The 13,443-nt window shown below is 45.2% G+C and overlaps 1 protein-coding gene across 11 annotated transcripts in view; it reads right to left on the bottom strand.

The window, feature by feature from the left end:
• Window positions 1-13,443, bottom strand: part of TLE1 (transducin-like enhancer of split 1 (E(sp1) homolog, Drosophila)) — a 105,739-nt gene that overhangs the window by 23,311 nt on the left and 68,985 nt on the right. For 3 of the 11 annotated variants that reach the window (XM_011957517.1, XM_011957520.1, XM_011957527.1), the window contains 6 exons: window positions 13,260-13,376; window positions 9,360-9,413; window positions 8,686-8,838; window positions 6,443-6,587; window positions 4,917-5,107; window positions 3,276-3,352 (listed from right to left, as the gene is read on the bottom strand). In XM_011957517.1, the coding sequence (XP_011812907.1) occupies window positions 3,276-3,352; window positions 4,917-5,107; window positions 6,443-6,587; window positions 8,686-8,838; window positions 9,360-9,413; window positions 13,260-13,376 (737 nt within the window). Of the gene's footprint in view, window positions 1-3,275; window positions 3,353-4,901; window positions 5,108-5,439; window positions 5,542-6,442; window positions 6,588-8,685; window positions 8,839-9,359; window positions 9,414-13,259; window positions 13,377-13,443 lie in introns of all 11 variants that reach the window. The other 8 variants (XM_011957522.1, XM_011957525.1, XM_011957516.1 and 5 more) reach the window with 7 other exon arrangements.

The raw sequence follows: 13,443 nt of genomic DNA, 5'->3' as shown, positions 1-13,443 counted from the left end.
ATATATTACACATACACACATAGAAAGAGAAAGAGAGAAAGAGAGAGAGAGACACAGTAAGATTGTATACAGCCCAGACCCTGGCAACAACGGCAAAGCTCATTTTTCCTTCTGATATTAAGTCTATCTTCCTCACATAATATGGCTCAAACATGAAAGAGAATCCTAAAAAATATATTTTAGGCCGGGCACGGTGGCTCATGCCTGTAGTCGCAGCACTTTGGGAGGCCATGGCAGGAGGATCATTTGAGCCCAGGAATTCGAAACCAGCCTAGGCAACCCAGGGAGACCCAGTGTCTCTAAAAAATAATAATAATAAAATAAAATAAATTAATAAAATAAAGAGAGAGATTTTAATTATTTTAGAGAGAGCAATGATTGCTCAGATCCAAAGGCCAACGGCCACTTTGACCAAGCTGAGAAAAGTACCCTGACACAGTCTCACAGCATTGGCCACTGTGTCCACTGTCCTTGTCCTTAGGCACATTGTGATTCTAGTTTGCACAGCTTTGAACACAAAGAAATGCAAGGTGCTCACAAGCCAAGGACATCAATACTTAACTCTAATAAGCACGATGCTACTTCTATCTTGCAACTGATCCTGTTAACACACACGCACACACACACATAAGGAACAGGGTCCAATTTAACTGTGCCCACCTATCAGCCTTCCACCCTAGCATCACAGCTCACAGCTCTGCTCACCCGCTTTCCCTCACTGCATCTTCAATTACACCCAAGGTGGGGGCTTAGCAGCTGAACACACACCCCGTACCTCTAACTCTTGAAGCTAACTTTCCCTAAGGGTCAGCTGAACTTGGCCTTATTTCCCTATTATTCCACCAAAGGTTCATCAGTTACTGGTATTACTGCTTCTCATCACAACTTTACCGGTTTGCCTTTCATCCATTCACCAATCAGTAGAACAGCTACAACACCGCTGGCAACCACAGACAGGAAATGCTCACAAGTGCCCCAAGGACCTCCCAGGCTGGAAGCAGGGGGGCACTCCCAAATCCCCAAGAAAACACACCGGGTAGTAACTAGTCCATGGGTACTCAACTGGAAGAGAACTACCAGCTAAGTGAGCATTGAGCAATACTACCCCTGACTCCCTGAACTGGGCACAGATGTCATCTTAAATTCCTAACATCGCTACTGATTCCTAGTGTAGACAAAAACCTCATTTCATCATGAATCAAATTATTGTGAAAGAGAGATTATAATACATGAAAAGTAGTGCAATGGGAATCGCCTTTCCTAAAAAGCAGGTGACAGGGTAAGAAATTCAATTTTATCTCATGCTGGTGGTTTATTTGAAACAAGGCTCTTATCAAAACCACACCAAGGATGACAGGGCAGCTGAGTGGACTGCTCAAAATAATTCACCACGCTGGGTGTAGTGGCTCATGCCTGTAATCCAAGCACTTTGGGAGGCCAAGGCAGGAGGACCGTGTGAGGCCAGGAGTTGGAGACCAGCCTGGGCAACACAGGGAGATCCTGTCACTACAAAAACAAATTTAAAAACTGGCCAGGTATGGTGACAGACACCTATAGTCTTAGCAACTCAGGAAGCCAAGACAGGAGGATCGCTGGAGCCCAGGAGGTCGAGGTTGCAATCAGCTATGATTGTGCCACTGCATTCCAGCCTGGGCAATAGAGCAAGACCCTGTTTCTAAAAATAAAAAACTCACTACTGTGACGTGCAAGTGACGTACTGATAAAAGCTGAAAGCAACTACATGAAGGCGAGGGTATGACAAAAACAAACTGAAGGCCTAAGACATGTAGCACCTGTACCTTTATTGAAAAAAAAAATGGGCTGGGCGCGGTGGCTCATGCCTGTAATCCCAGCACTTTGGGAGGTTGAGCCGGGTGGATCACCTGAGGTCAGGAGTTCAAGACCAGCCTGACTAATATGATAAAACACCATCTCTACTAAAAATACAAAAATGAGCCAGGCATAGTGGCTTGCGCCTGTAATCCCAACTGCTTGGGAGGCTGAGATAGGAGAACTGCTTGAACCCGGGAGGCGGAGGTTGCAGTGAGCGGAGATCGCACCATTGCATTCCAGCCTGGGCAACAAGGGTAAAAGTCCGTCTCAAAAACAAAGAAAAAGAAAAGAAAACAACTAAATTTGCAAAGACCTGCCATTTTTTCTTTTCTTTTCGAGACAGAGTCTCCCTCTGTTGCCCAGGCTGGAGTGCAATGGCGTGATCTTCACTCACTGCAACCTCCGCCACCCAGGTTCAAGCGACTCTCCTGCCTCAGCCTCCCGAGCAGCTGGGATTACAGGCACATACCACCATGCCCAGCTGATTTTTGTATTTTCAGTAGAGATGGAGTTTCACTACGTTAGCCAGGCTGGTCTCAAACCCCCGACCTCAGGTGATCCACCCGCCTCAGCCTCCCAAAGTGCTAGGATTACAGGTGTGAGCCACCGTGCCTTGGCCTCTGCTATTTTTGGAGAAGGCAGAGTTCTGCTGCTAAGCAAAACAGACCTTCACATTTCAATTCTGCTGTTTAAAAAATTTGAGAACTTTAGGAATTCTTTGAAACCACACTTCTAATTACTAACATGATGAAAAGGAAGCAATTTTTAAAGCGACCCAGGAAGAATAGCCAACTGAGTTTTTTCAAATTCCAGTGCTTTTGTGCACTGAACACAAAATGAACGTTAACTTTTCCTGCTTCCCCACGAAGCCGCTTTGCTTTTTATAATTCTAGATCTCTCGGAGCACTCATCAAAACTTTACTTGGGGGTAAACCCGGGGTGCTGGCATGCAACACAACCTACCCTTCAAGTAACTCTCGCTTCCACCAAAATAAGAAAAAGGTGGCACGGAGCTGGGTAAAGAGATGACACATTTCGAATGTCTAAGCCTGCAAGAGTTCGTGACAGCTGACTGCCCACAACACAGCACAGCTGGGAATCTCCAGCAGCTGCCCTCTAACCAAATGGCAGAGCAGAGCAGCTTTCTGAGGGGTCAAGTAAAGAGGGCCAGTCACCTCCAGCGCTTTCCTCCCACCTCGTCCTCATCTCCAACAGTTTCTCTCTAGAAATAACTGAACTTAGGAGATCACCCCCAGGGAGAAGACAGAGGCATGACACCTACAAGTTGCCTATTTATAGAAAGTGTTAACACTCCTCAGGAAAAGACACAGAAATCTCCTTGGAAACGCCCAAGCCTGTACTCCCTTTGGAATTCTAGTCTGCTAATACCAATGACTGAGTAACCACCTTTAAAACAAAACCAAGGTCTTTGAGGTACTTACGGTTTCCCCCCTGGGATTCCTGCCAGGTTTGGAGGAATGGTAGGTACTCTCATGTGAGGGGGAGGATCAAACCCCACCTGGAGACAAAAATAAGGCATTGCAGACTCAGTTTATTGCAGCAGGCACTTTGTGAACATCAATACCTTTCATTAGAAACTCATAGATCCCCAAAGCAACTTCAACGGGAACAGTAACATGGCCTAGTGTTTTTCTTTTTAATTACTATGCAAGAGGTAATATAAGCACCTCTGAACGCCACAAGACCCACTTCCTTTTTGGGAGGTAGAGAGGAGATGTGATCTATTTGCGCACTGAGAACCACTTCCCCATGGTAAATACCTCCCTTAGACTGGCAATCAAGTTCACAGAGCAATATGTTGTATTAGGATTTCTCAACCTCAGCACTATTGACATTTTGTGCCAGACAGTTCTTTTCTTTGTTGGGGGCCATCCTGGGCATTGCAGGATGTTGAACAGCATTCCTGGCCCCTAGTGCCAAGAGGAATCCACACCTGCCCCCTCCCACCCCCAGTTATGATAATCAAAAGTGTCTCCAGATATTATCAAATGTCCTCAAGGAACAAAATCATCCCCAGTTGCATACCACAGGTCTAATTTAATGCTTAAGCATTCATACATGGATTCCCTACTTTGCGCAGCATAAGGACAGCATCTAGTCTCTCAGCTGACCACCTTACTTTCAACACTTTTGCCCGCCACTGCACAGCCTCTCCTGCAAGTGCAATATCAGGAAAAACCAATGAATCTTAACATCACCACAAATTAGTGGAGGTAATGCTATGTGAAGAGGGGACCAGAGAGAAAGGTGCAGGGCGTTTTTCAAACAACCAAGAGAAATGATGGTGGGATTTTATGCCCTTAACGCAATCAGTGATCACAGAGCCAATTCTATCCTTCAAATGCAGTTTTGTGTCTTCTTGGTCAAAAATTAGACCATTTGCACAGTGGCAAGAGGCAGGGCAAACAGGCCAGCCTGTCCCTGTGGTTCAGTCTGTCCAGAATTCTACCTGTTTACAGAGACCACTTATACATAAATCAGGCTATTGGGTTTAAAGTGTAGCACAGGCATAGAAAGAGAAAGCAATGGCTTCTCAGACATTTTTTCCTAAGGTTTAATGAGGAAAAAAAAGTTCAAGAAAATGAATGAAAAGGCTTCTGTGAACCACTTGAATCATTTCATCACCTTCAAATAAAAAAAAAAAATCGGGGTGCAGCACACCAACATTGCACAAGTATACATATGTAACAAACCTGCACGTTATGCACATGTACCCTAGAACTTAAAGTATAATAAAAAAAAAAAAAAAATCGACTTTGGTGGGAGAAAACCAGATGTCCCCTGAACCACTGAAGGAACTTCTAAACACTGCCTTTTTCATCCACAAAAACAGTAAAACAAAAACACGTTTGGCTCGCACTTAATGAAGCAGCGTGCTGATGAAAGCTGACAAGAGGAAGGCGAGTGTGTGGCTGGGACACTGGGCGTCTTTGTCTCCGAGGTGTGTGGGGCTGGCTGCTCTTGCCCATGCAGCACAGAGAGGCCTGGCCCCAAACCTGACAGCGCTAAATGGAGCATGCAGCATTCCTACCCCAACCAGAGCCCACCCGACAACGGCCTACCATGGGGGAGCGCCCGTAGGCCACCACGGCGGCCGCGGCAGCTGCGGCGCTCATCTGGGGTGACATGTTGTGTAAACTGGCATAGGCAGCACCTGGGCTGGTCAGCTCGCCGTTCATGCCAGCATGGGGGACCATCCCAAAAGGAGCAGGGTATGGGCCGGGAACTGCCAGGGGTGTCCTCAAGCCAGCTGCTGAAAAGAAACACAAGCCACGCATCACTCAACGGACCCACTCCATCAAACCTGACCAGCAAGTCTGGCCTCGTCATTTGTTAGTGTCACTCACGGGGAGAGAGAAAGAGGGAAGGCTTCTGGGGGAGGGGGGAAATCACCTCCAATTTTTATACACTGGATCCCTCCTTCCCCAGAGTGGAATTCATCTCCAGGAAAGAGACTCCAGGGGAAGCACAACCCACACATTTTCTTATTCGTGTAAGTAGCGGCACCGGAAGCCAGGGGAATTAAGCGTATTACCATACCCAATTTACAGAGGGCAAACCAAGGCACAGACACTAAGTGTTTACCTGACTTAATCTCAAAAGAAGATTTTCTCGATAAAATCCAAGATTTCTCTTTCAGTCGGAACTTTCCAATCCCTGGTACCAATTCCAAATGAAAACCCAATCCTGGATTTACGTAAACCAAAGCACGGGTTTAGGAGGAGGACCCTGTTGCCTGTTTTCCTTTGGGCCCAGGTTGTTGCTTTTTTCCTTTCCCACCGGGGGATGGCAGGTTGCAAATTATGAGTTTTTTAAGGGCTGGAGTCGCAGGGAAACCCTCCTAATTTCTACTGAAGGAGAGACCACCGATTCCGGAAGCCTCCCCTGGCAGAAAACCAACCAACTACAGTCTGCAAGGAGCATGGTTGGGCCGGCCAAACCACTGTTTCAGCCAATATTAGCAAAGTCAGACGCACAATGCTAGTTAGGTAGGGAGGCTTGTGTTCAAAATAATTGTCAGAAACTTTCCTGAAGTCCCTAGGACTTGAATTATTTAAAAATAAAAGAAGGCTGGGAAAGGTGGCTCATGCCTGTAATCCCAGCACTTTGGGAGGCCGAGGTGGGCAGATCACCTGAGGTCTGGAGTTCGAGTCCAGCCTGGCCAACACGATGAAACCCCATCTCTACTAAAAATACAAAAATTAGCCAGGCGTGGTGGCAGGCTAATTTTTAAGCCCAGCTCTTTGGGAGGCTGAAGCAAGAGAATCGTTTGAACCCAGGAGGCAGAGGTTGTAGTGAGCTGAGATCACGCCATTACACTCCAGCCTGGGGGAACAAGAGCGAGACTTCGTCTCAAAGAAAAAAAAGAAAAGCTGAATGTAAACAGTTGGAGACTGAACAGAGTGCAGCTGCTGAAACCCAAGGACAAACATCTGTTCCTTATCATGGCTTTTTCAGAGATAGGAAGGAGGGTGGCCCTAAGTACATTTCATATTTGTAGGGCAATTGCATCACAACATTAACAGACAACAAATCAAGCTGGGAATGGGAGAAACCAAACAAAGCACAACAACAGGCGATGCTCTACCCGCTTGGTTAACGAGGGGGTCTATGGCTGGAGGCTTGCCGAGGCCTGGACGGAGGCCTGGAGTGGCGCTGGTGCCCGGCGTTGGCATGTCGCTCCGAGGCGTTGGTGTGCTGGATTTCAGAACAGGCGTGCTGGCTTTTTCATGCTGGTGTCATTAAACAAATTAAATGAGTATTATTTTTAATCCAAGCCATATTACACAATTTATCACAACAGCAGCTGGGACACTGGGCACCTTCTAGCTACTCCCTCAGCCAATTTTCATAAATCCACACAATGTTGACAGCATTAACTTGTGAGCGAGAAATGTTGACCTTTCCTCTTCCTGCCAGAATTAAAACTCGAGCTAGAGACACAGAACATGATCACACTTCTTCCTCCGCAGATTTTATTTTAAAAGTATTTTCCATCAGGCTGTGGACTTTGGGTCAACGCCAAGTTAGAAAGATGACCACCCAGAGAATATTTCCCAGGCACTCAGAAACACATGCCCCGGCCGCCAAGAAAGTCCAAGGAAGACCCGTTTTCAAGTCTCCTTTTTAGGTAGCCCTGGGGTTGAGACAAATGGTGAGAGAGAGTGGGGCCAATATCTCAGAGACAAAAGCCCCAGGGCTAGCCTTACCAATATGCCTAAAAAGAACACCACTTTGGAGTTAAGTGTCACCACCCACTTGCCTACATAACCGAAGTGGACCCACCAGCGCAGAGCAGAGACGGAACACCAGTAAGGGGCCTTTCAGAGTCCAGACAGTAACGGGGTTACAGTGCACCTTCTCTGGCTTTTCAACCTTTCATGTGCTTTACAACACAGTCCAAGAACCAATACAGTGTGGCAAAGAGCACAGACTAAAGAGAGCTCTTTCTGATCATGAGCCACAGCTGTGTAGCCTTAAGTTATTCATTCTCCGCAACCGGTAAAACGGGATAACGCCTACAGGGACCAGGTAAGGATTAACTGCAGGGTTGTTATGAAATATTATTGTTAAAAGATGACGCAGTCTACCAAGTTTGATTGAATGAATGACCACGAATGGGTTCTGATGCACCAGTTCCTGGCTTCCCCTGGGACCTCCTTTGTGCATCACTGATCTGACGAGCTCCACAACATCGGGGCATGCTCTATGACATGCCCCGATATTAGGGATCAGTCTACCAGATAAATGGTCAGCCTAAGAAAATGAAGACTTAAGAATCTCGGAAGTTTGAGGCCAGGTGTGGTGGCTCACACCTGTAATCCTAGCACTTTGGGAGGCCGAGGCGGGCAGATTGCCTGAGGTCAGGAGTTCAAGACAGGCACGGCCAACATGAAACCCTGTAACAAGCCGAGATTGCACTGCACTCCAGCCTGGGTGACAGAGTGAGACTGTCTCAAAAAAAAAAAAAAAAAAGGAAGAAGAAGAAGGCAATGAACATGGATGCGTGTATACCCTCTCTAATGCGTGGTGGTACCAGGTGTGGTGATGGCCACCTGTAATCCCAGCTACTGGGGAAGCTGAGGCAGGAGAATCGGTTGAACCTGGGAGGCGGAGGTTGCAGTGTGCCGAGATCACACCACTGCACTCCAGCCTGGACAACAGAGTGAGATTCTGTCTCAGAAAGAAAAAAAAAAAAAAAAAAACTCAGAAGTTTGAACCATTTGTCAACTGGGAAGTTTCAGAGAGCTGTGTGGCAAGGACATATCCCCCAAGTAAGAAGGCAATGAGGCTGGGAGTTGCGGCTCACATGTGTAATCCCAGCACTTTGGGAGGCTCAGGTGGGTGGATCACCAGGTCAGGAGTTTGAAACCAGCCTGACGAAACGGCGAGACCCCATCTCTACTAAAAATACAAAAACAAAAATAGCTGGGCATGGTGGCGCGCGCCTGTAATCCCAGCTACTCAGGAGGCTGAGGCAGGAGAATCGCTTGAACCCAGGAGGCAGGAGTTGCAGTGAGTCGAGACTGCACCACTGCACTCCAGCCTGGGTGACAGAGTGAGACTCTTGTCTCAAAAAAGAAGGCGGCGGCGGCAATGAACACGGATGTGTGTACACCCTCCCTAATCGTGGCTGAAAAGAGATGACTGAGAGGGGAAAAAGTAAACCCTGAATGATGACAAAGAACAGAAGGATGAGTTTCACTAGTAAACTCTTAAAAATACAACCCTCAAGCAGCAAAACCCCTACATTTCTAATACTTCAGGGTCCTCCAGTCCACAATGAAACATACACGGCCAAACAGGCAAGTGTCCATTTTCTTTACCTACCAAGCTCATTTCTTTGGATTTCAAAGATGTGGAACTTGCCGAGGAGGCCGTGGAAGCTGGGCTGCTAGAAGCATCCTTCTTTAGCAGGCGGTTTTTGTCAATTCCATTTTCCCGGGGCGAGTGGGCAGGGCTTGCCCGCGGAGAAGAAGGGTCCTCAACGAACATAATCAAAAGTTTTCGTGATACAGCTTGTAACAGACAGACCTTTTCCCTTTCCACACTCATTCTCTAAATTCAAGGGCAGTGCTGAAAGTCCTTCGGGTTGGGGGTGTACACGGTGACCAACACCATGTTATAATGAGCAGCGTGGTCTCCGCAAACATACCAGCAAACATGCCATAAAAAACAACCCCACAACCCCACAGTCATATCCCTCTTTGTGCCTCAGGCTTAAGAACTTTGCCTAGAGGGCACTGGAAGGAAAGGGGAGCCAGACATCCAACTTAGGCATTCAAAATGTCTACGGAAATATCTTTTTTTTTTTAAGGAAATAAAACTTTATGTCAGTTAGACCATTATTGCTCCATACATGAACAACCATTAACTTCTTAATGCAAAAAGTTGCAAGAGGTCCCCCCACTGAGGGGCTCTACTTCCTTCATTCACTGTTAGATTATTTTCATAACGTTATTCAAATCATTCTGAAGATACACTTTGATGAAAAGAATGGTTACCTCATTAGACACATCCACAACTAAGTTGTCATCGCTTTTGTCACCATCACTGTCCTGGAAAAAAGAAACATTAACGCCATTTACTAAGAGCTAAGAATGGGTTTGGGGCACAGTTAGATTTCTTTCTATAGTTCTTGGTAGCAGACAGAAAAAAAAACTACCTGGGACAGGCCTGCAGGCTCTCTATCAGTTTGCCAGCCCTAGTAATTATTATCATCTTCCCGTTCTTCTCATCTAACCTGGGGCTATGCAAAGCTTCAGGCAGGAATTCTGTAGCAGTAGCAAACCAACTATTCAATCACAACTTGTTTACAGGTGATGGCAAGTTGCAAATACTTGGCAGGTTGTAAGTGCTCAGTAAATGGTTGCAACAGCTGAATTTCTCTTGAGGGCTGAAATCTCTAATTTGAAATATGCATACCCTTATATCAGAGTCTTTCCATATGATTTCAAGGTAAAGCATTTTCCCATGGGATTATTAGTTAATGCAAAAAAACAAAAACAAAATCAAAAACAAAAAACAAAACGAATCCAGCAAAGCTAGCCGGTGGATGGAATAAGCAAACAAAACCCAATCTTTTTCTCTTAAGTAACAAAAAAGTAAATTAGAAATAAACCTTTTTGGCAATCAGCTTGAAGTATTTTTGGAAAGATAATAGATGGCAATATTTGAAAGGCACTGGCATTCTGCAATAGGGCTCTCATTGTCCCTTCATAAAGCTACAGTATTTACTAATCAGAGGAAACTCCAAGGTAGCACTGGGTTTGGAAAATATTCGGAAAAGCTGTTCAGCTGGGCATGGGCATGATGGCTCACGCCTGTAATCCCAGCACTTTGGGAGGCCAACGCGGGCAGGCAGACCACTTGAGGCCAGGAGTTCAAGACCAGCCTGGCCAACATGGTGAAACCCTGTCTCTACTAAAAATACAAAAATTAGCCAGGCGTGGTGGCGCATGCCTGCAGTCACAGCTATTCAGGCGGCTGAGGCACAAGAATCGTTTGAACCCAGGAGGTGTAGGTTGCAGTGAGCTAAGATCATGCCACTGCACTCTGGCCTGGCCGACAAAGCAAGACTCTGTCTCAAAAAAATAAATAAAATAAAGCCTGTTCAATTTAATGATGTGGGCCGGACGCAGTGGTTCATGCCTATAATCCCAGCACTTTGGAAGGCTGAGGCGGGTGGATCACGAGGTCAGGAGCTTGAGACCAGCCAGACCAACATGGTGAAACCCCGTCTCTACTAAAAACACAAAAATTAGCTGGGTGTAGTGGTGTGCACCTGTAATCTCAGCTACTCAGGAGGCTGAGGCAGGAGAAATCGCTTGAACCTGGGAGGCGGAGGTTGCAGTGAGCAGAGACTGTGCCACTGCACTCTAGCCTGGGTGACAAGAGCAAGACTCCATCTCAAAAAAAAAGCAACAAAAAACAAAAAAACTATTCAATGATGCAATCACCCCCTCCATCAAGTTTGAGGCAGGCTGGAAAAAGTCTACTTTCTTAGCCAAAATGTCTCATGTCCTTCAGCGCAGAGTAATACATTATACAATGTAGGTATATGGAAAAAGCAGGACATCTCAATGGGTTTGAATTCTTGGAAAGGAAGAGGTCCCGAATTTATGATCTAAACAATGCTCGTACTGATATTGTTGTCAATGAAGAATATAGAAATAATATCTGAAAAGTTATTAGTACAAACAAGTGCAAATATTATCCACATTGGCCTTCTGAAGTAGGCCGACAAATCTAGGCTAGAAAGTTTACCCTCAACTCTAAATTCAAGTCTTAAATGATTTGTTTCCTAATCATACACAGAGCACTACATGTGGGAGACCCAATTTATTTTCTTCAATAGTGTGTTACAAGATATATTTTAGCCATGGTTACAGGGCACCATGCAATTCACTAGTAACAATTCAAATTACAACCAATGAGGAAGCCTGGGTAATCCTAAATAACAGTCTACTGAAATAAACATTTTCATGCAATAAAGAACAAAACTAATACTAACGAAAATCTGTTTTCTCTTGGTAAAGCCCACAGCAAAGCACAAATGTTTCCAGGTATTAAGGGTGGGGGTGGTGAAAAAATATAAACTAAAAGAGTTTATCTTCTAAAAAGAAAATAATAATTTAAAATGGCTAATTTAGTACACAGAGGGAACTAGCAAAAAGTAGCGAACAATTCCTTTATTACAATGGAACTCTGAAGTGAGTTTACTGTAATTTAAATCTTAGCTTTGTACTAAATCTTACCCTTTGTGCAAAGGGTACTGCAAAGGACAGTACATGTCTGTCATCGGTGATCTAAGATCTGAGGCCTTTGTCCCAGACTCTCCAACATACTCTCCACACACGGTCCCTAACCATCTATCCAACCAGACAAACCTGGTACATGCAGGTTACAAAACTACCATGCCAAGCTTTATGGATTTGAGAGCACTCATTACTAAATAACTTACTATACACAACAGCCTCATGAAGGGCAATTCAGAATTCTACCTCAGCAAATATCTGCATGTCATAAACCTTTCAACTTGCTTAGTAACATCAGAATTCTACCTCAGCAAATATCTGCATGTCATAAACCTTCCAACTTGCTTAGTAACACTGAATGTCACAATGAAAGTACACGCATGGGACATCGGCTCTGGGCAACAGACAAGGGGAGAATGATATGTGCTAAAAAGTGTTGGGTTAGGATGGGGAGAACCAACAGCTTTGTTTCTTAGTATGTTATTAAAGCATAGGGCAAAGTGCGAACCAAATAGAGGATCTCTGGTAAAATAATCGAATACTGGAGCTGGCTTTGGGCATCTTAGCATAGTGCCAAAGAGCAGAGATACTAGAGCTGGCTCCAGCAAATCACTGGGATGTTTAAGAGTTAAATGAAATAATCCATGTAAAAATCACAAGGTACCTGGCACCAACTCCAGGTGGTGCTCAAAAAGATGTTACCTATCGTCAGCTACAGGCTTGGGCAAGCCAGCAGGAGACACTATCGTCTGTCTCGTGTTTAGACCTCCACATAGCCTGCACAGTTGATGCCTCTTCCTCCAAGGGCATCAGGGACGTAGCCCCAATTCAGCAACTCTGCTTTCATACTCTTCCTGAGAATGCATCCATCCTGAAACAGACACTCAGGGACATACAGGCAACTCCAAGTCATACATCGGCTGCAATGTTTATAATCCTGAGACCAGAGCCAATGGCCATCTGGCTTGGTTTGGTTTCCTTTTGAATGTGGTTTTAGCTGGATCTGTGACAACAGTCCCCACTCCATCAACCAGTAGAGTGATCTCATCTACAGAATTTAAACAAGATGCCTCTGGGGTTTCTTCCATTTTCACCAAGAACTTAGTTCACTAGAACGCTCACTATGGAAAACGCTGAGCTCTGCCTTGAGAAGTAGTATGAGCCTATATCATCAGAACAGCATCCACAAAGCTTTTGTGACACTATAATTTTTACTCTATTTTACAGAAGTGGCTACTAAATTCACAGAGTCCAGGACAAAATGAAAAATGTAGAGACCTTATTCAAAAACTGAGAACGCAAAGATAGTGAGATCTGAGCGATACACCAAGAGAGAGCAGGGGCTGGGGGGACTCCTAACAACAGCAGGGCCCTGAGCAACCGCACAGCGCACAAAGCCAGCCCTGCATTTTCATATTCCCTTTTGAGTAACAAAGGCAGGAAGTCCAAAGCGTAACACTGAGCCCGGCAGAAGCATAATTTACTGCCCCAAAGGGAAATAATATCCTACAATGTAAGAACCTCTCCTCTTTATGTTATTATTTTTAAGGACATGGAATTATCACTAAGATCTTAGAGTATACCTGGATACTCACTCAGGTGAGCAGTAAGCAAACAAATGCTATTTCAAGTCCTTTAATTACTTACATAGTGGCTGGAGTCCTTATCATCCACCTTCCTTTTCTTGATGTCATTGGAAAATTCAGGCCCATTTCTGCGTTTATCTGTGCCTCTTAGACTGTCTGGGACCAGAAGGGAATTACTCTGCAAGACAGAAAAATTAATCAAAGATTTCTTCCCAAGCCTCTTTGTACACATGAAGACCCAAACT

Source organism: Colobus angolensis, unplaced genomic scaffold (assembly GCF_000951035.1).
Source record: "Colobus angolensis palliatus isolate OR3802 unplaced genomic scaffold, Cang.pa_1.0 Scaffold445, whole genome shotgun sequence".
In the NCBI taxonomy this organism is placed as follows: Eukaryota; Metazoa; Chordata; class Mammalia; order Primates; family Cercopithecidae; genus Colobus; species Colobus angolensis.
This window is presented reverse-complemented; position numbering and strand designations above follow the sequence as displayed.